The sequence below is a fragment of the Micromys minutus genome, assembly GCF_963924665.1.
Source record: "Micromys minutus genome assembly, chromosome: X".
Lineage (NCBI taxonomy): Eukaryota > Metazoa > Chordata > Mammalia > Rodentia > Muridae > Micromys > Micromys minutus.
This window is the reverse complement of record NC_137970.1, coordinates 16,571,617-16,583,168: the sequence shown is the minus strand read 5'-3', so window position 1 is coordinate 16,583,168 and position 11,552 is coordinate 16,571,617. Positions and strand designations below refer to the sequence as shown.

At 39.4% G+C, this 11,552-nt stretch overlaps 1 protein-coding gene across 1 annotated transcript; it reads right to left on the bottom strand.

Annotated features, from left to right (window-relative positions):
• Positions 1–569: 569 nt before the first annotated feature.
• LOC308415871 (protein S-Myc-like) lies at positions 570–1,874 on the bottom strand (the record flags this gene model as incomplete). Its single annotated transcript, XM_080910889.1, has 1 exon — positions 570–1,874. The coding sequence occupies one exon, from the start codon at positions 1,872–1,874 to the stop codon at positions 570–572; it is 1,305 nt and encodes a 434-aa protein (XP_080767015.1).
• Positions 1,875–11,552: the final 9,678 nt, after the last annotated feature.

Sequence of the window (11,552 nt, the reverse complement as noted above, 5' to 3'; positions counted from 1 at the left end):
TTCACAGACAGCGTAAGAATTAGTACAGTACATAACAGAAATTGAAAATATATCTGTATACAAAACATGCTCCTCAAACATCGAGGCGTTATTACAATACTTAGGAGTGAACTTTCAGTATAATTCCGACCTCTTTGTGGGTGAGTTAATGGAATTTACAAAAATGTTCCCCCATAGACATCAAATGTCAAACCCCTATCCCCTTTCCCAGCATCTACTGAAATCTAACCACTCTTGTAAAAAGGAGGAGTGGCTCTGGAAACGGAGTAAACCTGACTTCAATACCCTGCAAAGGTTCTCAAGTGTCCTGAACATTCATGGCCAGGATGGAGCATTCACTGAGGTTAGAGGAAAGAAGTCACCTAGCAGTATCCTATTCCTGGGCTTTCCAAGATCCCACTAGAACTCCATCCATGACTTGCCCCTATTCAGATCCAAACTTAACAAGGGGCCAATACGAAGGTAAACCAACATTCTTAATGTCAACACAATAGCTTTTTTAAAAAATTTTCAAGTTAACATGTGCAAAGTAACAGTGACTGTTAATTTCAGAAACATTTAGCACACAGCTAATGTTTGATTAGATTAGATCGTTTGATTTTCTTTAGCAGCTGCTGTTGTCTTTTATACAGTTTCTCCCTTTCCACCAGGAGCTTGGACTCAACAGCCCGCAAAGTGTGGATGTACTCAGTGGCTTTTTTCAGGATGACCACTTTGGCGGCCTTCTCATTGTGCACCAGCTCAGGCACAAGATCCCTGAGGTTCAGGAAGCTGGAGCGCATAATGTCACGGCGCTGGCGCTCCAGCCTGTTGTGGTTGCGGCGACGCTCGTTGCCCTCCAAGTCTGAGTTGCTCCGGGATCCCAATCTCAGAGCCTTTGGCCGGAGGACGCATTTGAGGGGCCTTAGGGAATCCTTGCTTCTGGGCTTTTTCTGAGGCCGCGCGTCCTCCCTGTCCACGTAGGGCAACGGTGGCGCGGCATAGTTGTGTTGCTCCTGAATGAGGTCGCTGCGCTTGAGGATCAGCTCTCTGGACTGCGCGCACCCGGGACTCAGCGCTGCGTTCTCCGAATGCGCCGCGGTGGGGAGCCTGGTGACAGTCTTGGAACACTGTATCTCCTCCAGCTTGACCACATAGATTTCCTCTCCGCCTTCCTCCTCATTACCTGAGTTGCTCAGGAAGTCCTCTAGGGAGCTGCTGAGCCCCTGGTGGTCACCAAGGCTTGTCGCTGCGCCGGCACTGGCGGGGATGGTGGGTACAGGCATAGGCTCGCGCTTATTCGCTGGGAAGAAGACCACAGCAGGGTCCACACACTCCGACTCCAGGTGGGAGAGCTCTGTGAGCCAGGCGGCTTTCCCACGCCCCACACCTGCTGTCCCACGGCGCGCGTGGCCAGCAGAGCTGGTGGTAGTGGCCGCTCCCGGGGCCAACGTGCCCGCGCCGACGGCCAGGGACCCACAGCCTCCTGGCAGCTTCTCGCTCACCACATTCTCTGGCTTTTCTTCGGTGGAAAAGCCGCTCCACATGCAGTCCTGAAGGATGACCGGGTCGCTGGTGCAGCCGCGGAGTCCTCCCAGGCCGAAAACCTCCTCCTCGGCCGGGTTACTCCATAGGTCGGCCTCAGGCAGCAGCATCTCCGTGGCCCAGTTCACCGGCTCCGGGCTGTGCTCTGATAAGGCAGGGCCAGGTGACAACCGCGGGGTGGGCAACAGTTCAAACTTCTTCCAGATGTCCTCCCCTGGAGGCGTCGAGTTGCGACCACCAAAGTAGATGTCATCTTCTTCCGGGTAGAAGCAGGGTTTCAGCGAGTCAAACTCCAGGTCTGAGTTCTTGCAGATCATTCCGGGCATGGTGGATGTGGTGCAGCTGAGCATCAGTTCGCCTCCACCTGACAAGTAAACAACTCTTTCTCCTCAGTTCTTTTTAAATATGGGGGTGTTTCCGTCCCGTGTGGGGGGGTGTCACATAGGCTGTGGGACCTAACCAACCTCCAACGCTCTCCAGGATTACTAGAGGACCCGCTCTGAGGCTTTTCAGAGCAGGGAAGTTCTCCAGTGGGTTTTAGAGACAGACAGGTCTTCCTGGTGGCTGCTGCTGCCTGATTGCCCTTGTGCCTAACTAGGGCTCTCCTGGCTCCCACCCAGCTCTCCTGAGCATCTTCCCAGGAGCATCGTGTCCTGTGCCTTCCTCCTCCACCCGCCTTTGAATCCACCCACCAGGTTCAGACAGTTGATTGTCACTTTATGTGAAACTTTCAAGGACAGAAGGGCACTGATGATGCATTTCAAATCCCCAGCGAAAGCAACTTCCCACCCAGATTAGTATACACAGCAAGATCATCCTCCAGAAAAAAGGGAGAAATGTGATCTTAGAAAAACATAAATTGTGCGAATGCACGACCACTAGATGAGCATTAAGGAGGTGCTTAAGGAAACCTCCGCTCAGAAGAAACATAGGCACAAACATGACTGCTTCTGAAAGACAATATCCCATCATAAAAGTAGACATGCAAACTAGAAAAGGAAAAGAATCAAACATTAACAGTACAACACAAAACACAAAACTTGCAAAATGAGAGTATTTGGAACAAACTCAGAGTATTTGGAACAAGAAGAATAAAATTATAGTTATCATCCAATTATTACAATTACACCAAATACAATAATCGGAATTCTCCATTCCAGAAGCATGATGCTTACAAGAAAATAATCTCTTTGAAAAGAAACAGACTGAGTCAAATGTAACAAAGCAGGAGTAGCTTTATCATATCCAGCAAAATAGACATTAAGCAAAAAAAGGCCACTATACACTGAACCGAAGAAGAATTCATGAAGAATATAGAACTAGAGTTAGAAAGTAGGAGAATGTTAGCCTCGCATGTACAAGGATATGAGTTTGGTCTACACACCACAAAAAGATACAAGTGCTATAAATGTATACATTCTCAATGCAGCAGGTCCTAATTGTATGAAACCACAACTAGTCATACTACTCAAAGGCTTCATTAAAATAATAGGAAACTTCAATCCCCTATCAAAAATACTCATTGAAAATAGATATTCAAAACCAAAAATTAGCTAAGAAATGTGAAAATTATATACCACACATAATAAGGTGATGTAGAAACTACTACATAGAAAATCTACATAGTATTGCATTTAACAGCTAAAGAATACATATAGCATGTATTAATCTACAGAGAAATTATTATTGAATTAAATATAATAATTTATTGCATCATTTATCATCTCAATGGAATTAAAATAGAAATCAATACCAAAAGAAACTGAATAACCTGCTTAGATATGCTGTAGTTAGACAGCACAGTTGTTTATGATTGGTGAGTTGTGAAATTTGGGAATAGCCTTCATAAAGAGGGATGCTTACATCAATACAAATGTTATATCAGTAATATAGAGAAATTTTAAATATATAATTGAAATGCATCTCAAGCATCTATAAAAACAAGGTCACTTGCTCAACTACTATATTCGTAACAGCTTTATTCATAATAGCCAGAAACTAGAAACAACCTAGATGTCCCTCCACTGAAGAAAATATAGTACATCTACATAATGGAATACTATTCAGCTATTAAAAACAAAGACATCATGAAATGGCAAATGGATGGAACTACAAAATATCATCCTGTGTGGGGTAACCTAGACACAAAAGGACATACATAGTACGTACTCACTTGTAAGTGGACATTAGCCATAAAGTACAGGATACCCATGCTACAATCCACAGATGCAAAGAAACTGGATCCTCTTGGATGAGGAGGTCCAAGGAATGATACATGATTCTTACTCAGAAGTAGTCGTCATAGAAAAAGGAGTCATCAGAGGTGGATGGAGGGAGGGAGCTGGGTAGAAAGGAAGTGAGGAGGGGAATAACCAGGATCAGGTGTGGGGAGAAAGGGGCAGAAGAGAACTAGGCCAGAGAAAAAAAATCTGTGGTCAGGATGATCTCTGGAACTAGCCAGAGACCTGGGATGGGGAGGCACAGGAGCTGAACTTAGGCCCCCTACACATTCATAGGAGATTGCAGCTTAGTCTTCATATGGGTCCCCTAACAATTGGACCTTTGGCTGCCTCTGACTCTGTTGCCTACCATTGAATCCCCTTCCCCTACCTGGACTGCCTGGTTGGGCTTCAGTGGGAGAGAAGGTGCTTAATTCTGCTGGGACTAGATGGAAGAGGGTGGAGTGATTGATACCAAATGTGGGGGGGAGCTTCCCTTCAAGGGGAGGGGTAATGGAGGGAGGCCTGAGGGTGAGACTGGGAGGAGAGGAGGGGTGGGGGTCTGTGATTGAGATGTAAAATGAATAATTTTTTTTAAAAAGGGTAAGGCCAAAACCAAATTCCAAATAAGTACAAGAGAAATAGTAAGCAGGGCAGCAAAATAGTGTAGCAAAAATAAATGAGATAGAAACAAAAGATTAATGTTTCAAAAGGTAGTTATTCAAAAAGATAGAGAATCATTATGAGAAGAAAGAGAAAAAACAAGTAAAATTAGTTTTAAAAAATAATACCAGATATCACTGAAATTCATAGCCTCATTAGAAAATATTCTAGTGAATTATATATAAATATATTGGAAAATCTAGACATCAACCCATCCCTGGGCATAGATGCTATAAAAATTGAACCAAAAACATAACTAATAAATCAGTAATGAGTAGTGATATTGAAGCTGTAGGAAGAAGTCTTCCAACAAAGAAAAAACAAACAAACAAACCAAACCAAACAAACAAAGACTAGATGGATTTCCTGCTACACTTTAAACAGAAATAATATAAATGTTCCTAAAAAACAGTATAAAGAGAAGCCATTATACCAAAAGTTGTTCTATACAGCTAATATATCTGTGAGTAAAACCTGAAAAAATGTAGCCAAAAAAGTAACTTGTTCCAGCACCTCTTAGGAGTATAAACATACTATCCCTCAACAAAATACTTTTAAATCAAATTTAAAATCACATTAAAAATATCATTCACCTTGATCAAATTGGTTTCAGTTCAAGAATGTGTGAGTGGTTCAATGTAAGGATGGGAGTAAGGATATTGCAGCTCATAAATAGAACCAAATGAAAAAAATACATGACCACATCAATAGGCATAGGAAAAAACTTTCATTTAACTAAGTATCCCTTCACAATAAAAGGCATAAATAAATTACATATAGAAGGATTTTATCTCTACATAGCTGACAAAGGCATTATATAACAAATCCATAAGAGGGCATCATACTGCATAGGGTGAAACTGAAATGTTGAAGTTCATACAGAAGCAAAAAGACCCCACATAGACAAAACAATGTAGTGGAACTGAGCAGAGGGTCCAGAAATAAATACACTTTTGGCAAACAGATTCTCAATAAGTGTAGCAAAAACATCTTCTGGAGAAAGGGTATTTATCTGCATGTGCGGGAGAGAATCATGGCTCTTGCACAAAAATATTATTTCAAATCAATTTGATTTTAAATTTAGGATTTTAAACCTTTAAAGTGCATAAAAACATGAGGGGAAATATTCCAAGAGGGAAATAATACATATATAATGATTTCCTAACTAGAATGTCAATAGCTCAGGATAGGAGCAAACATTGACAAATAAAATTATGACATATTAAAAATTTCTGCAAAGAAAAGGAACCAACAGAGTTAAGAGGCTGATGATGAAATGAATGCTAATTTTCAACTTCACAGAATCAGCTATGAGATGGGCCTCTGGGCATGCCTGTGGAAGATATTTTCTTCAATATCTTCTTATAATAAAACGTTTTAAAATGCATTTTCTTGAAATACAGTATCTAAAATATTTTAATTTAATTTATTTATAACATTAAATAATATTTATTCCTTGAGAATTTCATGCATGTATACGATGTATTGCAATCATATTTACTCTTCAGTCTTTTTTCAAACTCCTTCTAGATCTTCCCCACCACCCTCTCCATTTAATGTCCTCATCTTTTTATGTAACCACAAGGTCCAGTTTGTGCTGCTTATACACACATGGGGGTGGGGGTCACCCATTAGAGTACTGTCAGCCTACTAAGGACTGTATCTCTAAGGAAAACTAGCATCCATAAGCTGTCCATAGGTAGCACCTCAGCTAGCAATGTGGGCTCTCATGGCCCTCCTCCAACTATGCTGAAATGCTGACTGGCTGTGCACACAACCATGTGAATTAGTTACTAAGTGCTGTGATTCTGCCATGTCCAGAAGACACTGTTTCACCTTAGTCCTCCCCAACGTCTGGCTCTTACAATCTTTCTGTGCTCTCTTTCTTAATGCATTTTGAACCTTGGGAGGAGGGTGCAATATACAGATGCCTCAATCCAAGTGACCCATAGACACTTGTTTTCTGCACAGGCGATGCAGGAGATTTTCTCCTTCTTTTATTGTAGTGGGAAGTCCCAGCCAGTGCAGGTGAGTGTATTTCTTGGGCAAGAGAATTCAGGACTGTAGAAGATCTAAAATGTGAGCTGAGAACTAGCATGAATGCACCCATTGCTCTCTGTTTCTTGATTGCAGATACAATGGGAAGAGTTCCCTCAAACTCCTGCCTCTGCACCTTCCCCACCATGAAGGACTACAGCATGAATGGTGAGTTAGAATAAATCCTTTCTCCCTTAAGGGGCAGGAGTTAGCAGAGGGGTAAATATAACCAAAATGTTCTGTATGAAATTCTTAAGGAACTAATAAAACACTTTTGCAGTGATAGTAAAAATAAGACTATTTATAATGTTTAAATGGAGGGTAGATGATGAAAGAGGAATGAAAATAGAAGACAGATAGATGTTAGATACAGATAGTATATTGATAAATGATTGACAGTAAATAAATACACACATACATACATATAAAGTGCACAGGGAAATCCATTATAACACCACTTTTATGTCTACAATCCAGGTTCTATATCACATGTTTGTGAGGTGAGCATTATGTGTAGTAGGAGCAAAGGATTCCTTTAATTTTTATTTTCTAAGTCTTTTTAAAAGAAAAAAACCAACACCACTATATTTATTTTTATATTTATTACACATCTGTCTAATTCTGAGTGCACATTAGAATTGATTTATGCTACAACTTGGTAGCAAGTTTGATATTCTCTACTGAATGGGGTTTAAAAGGAATGTAAAACTACGAAATATTAGAACAATAAATACCATGCTGAAGAAAAAGGGAGAGGGGAGTGGGGGGTAGGGGAGAGGAAGGAGGTGTAAATGTAATGGGGATGTAAAGTAAATAAATAACATAATAATAATAATATTAATAATAATAATAATAATAATAATAATAATAATAATAATAAGTCTGTTTAGGCTACCTTTTTTTTTGTTACCATGGACTATAGGATGAGTATTATTAAAAGTGGACTGGTGCTTACTATTCTCCGTTAGTTTTAAAATTACCTGCAAAACCTCTTTTCTGTCTAGAGCCACTTGTAAAATATTGAATAACTCACCTCGCTAGATTACTGTAGTGATAAAATGTGCTCTCGTGAAACTGTTTTAGGTGATTTAAAGTGCTACCTTTAACGGCATGTTGTTACTACTTTTCTAAATCAATTTTCTAGTATCATTTCTTAAATGACAAGGAACATTTTTCCCAGAAAAATCAGCACTTCTTTTAGAAGGTGAGCAAGCTGTTTGCGTATGTGTTTAGAATATACAAGTGAACATTCCAGGCTTTGTGGACTGTTTAGTTTCGATTGCAACTCAATTTCCACCAGTGAAGTAGGAGGCAGCCTTAAGCAGTATGTAATTTAAAAATGGAGGAGCAGCTCAAAGTTGACCACTATAGCAGCTGGCCAACCCTGCCTTAGAACTAACCTAGTGTTATTAGTCACCTTGAAGAAATTAGTGTTTAGTCTGATACTATTCTTTTCATGGAATATATGCATTTAAATTGTTGTACTTAAAATTGGAAAGGAAGAAAAGAAAGAGATTTCCCAAATACAGTATTTCCCTCCCATCGCTGAGCTATGTGCTTTAGGCCCTGTGAGTGTAACATCTTCACCAACACCTACACTGTTGATGTTATACCGTCTCAATGTCAGATGCAGGCAATAAACTAGGAAACAAGAAACAAGACAAAAACCTCATCATTTTACCAATTAAAATATTGCATGCCTAATGAGAAGCATAAACCTCAAACAAGGACCCTGAAGTCACTTTTGTTTTATCATTATTTTGCCTGTTCGGGTAATATCTGATTTCCTTAATTATTAGGACAATTTACTCAAAGTCACAATTAAATAGGTGCTGATTCATGCTAAATAACTGCCAGTTTCATTTACAACTTGTTTTGAAAGAGAATTTCCACCATGGCTGGAAGAAAGAATAAACACTATTGAAATGTTCATTTATTTTTGTTACTGTGGTAAAAATAACATGAAATCTGTTTTTAACCAAATTTCAGAGTAAAATCACAATTGATAGCTACTGTCACAAAGTTATACCAAAGATGTATAGAACATATTCAACTTGTGTAACAGCCCTATATAGTCTTTGAAAACAATCTTCATTCATCCCTCCCCTCAGAGAACAGGAACAGCGATTCCACTCTTTGCTCTTATGAATCTGAATACTTAAAAACATTGATGTAAATAAAATTGTGCAATTTTACCTATGTAAAAGTAGACTTATTTTATTTAATAAAACATCCTCAAATTTCTCCTATTTTCCTACTCGAGAAAAATAGTTAAGGGGGGGGGGTGGTGGCAAATGTCCAGGATCCTAGTTAGAGAATACTACAAATGGGGAGAAATAAGTCCTCCCCCAAATTTGTTCAGATACTTAGAATAGTTTTCAGGGATAAGTAAAGACCATTAGAGAAGACTCTGTCTTCTAAAAGAGAAGAAACATGCTAAGACTTAGGCATGGGGCAGGTGAGATAGCTTTGTTGGGAGAGGAACTTATGCATAGGCCTGACAACCTGAGTCCAACCCCTAGACTGCACAAGTCAGCAGGTGAGTTCTCTTCTGATCTCCACTTATCCACCTGCACACACCATATACATGCACATGGGTGACATAATCATGTACATTTAGGAAATCTGCAATACTACAATACTAATAAACAATTACAAAGTTAAAGAATAAGAGTATAATAAGCAAGATTTAAACACATTCTTATATACAAGTAATGAAAGATATGATTTTAAATAGAAAGAGCACACTATCATTTCCAAAAACAAATATAACATTTTTTTGTAACGAGATCAAAGGATTAATGAATGGAAATGTTTTCCATGTTTATAGACATCATTCATCTGTATTGATATATGTGTTCATGTAATTATAAGCCAAATACACAATGAATTCTTTCATAGATATTAGCAAACTGATTTTGAGAATTATATGAAAATGCACTAAAACTAAGATTTGTCTATCTCAGGAACCCCGAGGTCTAGAAGGACCTGAATAAGCTGCCAAAGTGGGGAAAACAGTCAAAATTGTCCTACTCATCTTTAATGACTATTACATCCCATAACAATGATCACCATGGCAACTTATCCTGAAAGGTCCAATAGTGACAAGGGGTGATTAATGCCTGTTACTGTAAGTCTAGCCAACTACCTATGACTAATAGCACCATGGATCATAGAGGAGAACCTATCACTGCCACTCTCCTGAAGCAGTGTAGTTTGTAAGTGAATTTTAAATACTTGACTTTCACTCCTCATCCAAGAGGCTTTTTCTCCCCCAGCAGATGGTTGTGGTGGAATTTTTAGTAGAATCATTATAACTAGTGTAGGATATAAGATTGACTGGTGTTATAGCACATTGCTCCACAGGTTCAATGACCAATTGAAGGCAAGTAATATGTAGCATGGTCAGAGTTCCTGTAGGGAGGTCTTGAGAAGCCATTGTATGAAACAGCAAGGGTAAAGTCTGAGCTGCAATGGAGACCTCATATTGTTGGAGATATCAGCCCAATCTCTCCTGAGAAGAGCATCAGGAATGGACTATAGCCAGCACAGTGTTGAAGGCAGCCAAGCTGAGGAGTCATGCAGTCACCCGAGTCTTTTGCAGCCTTAGTTGGTTTAATCATGAGTTCTATACTCAGGACACATAGATAAAGGATGTGGTGTTTTCACGCTAGGTTTTGATCTTATTTTGGTTTGATTATTTGCTGACTAGCTCTGATTCTTTTCTTTTGAAATAAGAACATTTACACAGGCTGGAGAGATGGCTCAATAGTTAAGAGCACTGACTGCTCCTCCAGAGGTCCTGAGTTCAATTCCCAGCAACCATATGGTGGTTTACAACCATCTGTAATGGAATCCTATTCCCTCTTCTGGTGTCTAAGACAGCTACAGTGCATTCATACATTAAATAAATGAATCTTTAAAAATAATTTACAGTGTACCATTATATGTTAGAAGCATGTAATTTATTTTTCAGTTTATAAGAGTTAACAACTAAGAGACTTTAGACTTCGTCTGAAGTGTTAGACTATAGGGGCTTTTGTAGTTGGGTGGAATACATTTTGTATTATAACATGATCATTAGGTTATGGAATCCAAAAGTGGAAAGATATAATTTAAAAGTATTGTATTTGAGTACCATGGTGTCAAGGTGTAGAGTTGTGATGGTTAGTGTTAATTACCTGTTTAATGGGGTATATAATCACCTAGGAGCTAAAGCCTTTGGCCATGGCTTATGGCATCTTGATTACATAATGTAATGTGGAAAGATCAATTTTGACTATTTCCCAAGTGATACAAAATAAAGAAAGCAAGCTAAGCACTATAAAATGTTTATTATTCTTTGTTTAACTATGGATACAATGTTACCACTTGCTTTAAGCTCTTGCTATCTGAATGATGAATTCTCTCTTCAGCTGTGAGACAGAATAAGCCCTTATGTTGTCTTTATCAGAATGTCTTATTACAGCAACAGAAAAAGAAACCAAGACATTAAGACTCCATAAACATGGGAAAAATAGCTGTTTCTGCTCCTCTTTTTATGATGGACCTCTACAATGGCTTAGGCCACAACAGAGACATATGTACTGTAAGGACATACACAGTTTGAGCCTGAATCATAATGAACTGCAACATGAGCCTTGATATGCTGTTAAGACTGTGTACTTTCTAGTAGTTTGAGATAAAGGTATGATCCAGTTCAGCACCAAACTGGGTAGTCCTTATAATAGTACTCCAGATTCCACTGGAATAGCAGAAAGCAATGCCACTTTAACAGGAGGGTAGGTCAATGTAATAAGCTCTGGCCAAAGAAATAATCAAATAAAAACCAAACAAACCAAGCAAACCAGTCTGTCACATTTCTCTTCCACCCAGAACTACCTGTATCTGTTAGCAGAAGTCTGGGTTCCCCAATATACCCCAGCAGTAAGCATCTCATAGCAGTGTGAGCCTTGGCCCATCACCAGTGATATGTTGATATTAGGGTCGTAGGCTCACACTGAGACAAAGTCTGGTGATATTGTCACAGATGTGGCACAGAAATGAATCTAGGCCTGAACTATGTACTAGGATACTGTGAAAGCTGCTCTGAATCCCACAGTTTCTGTC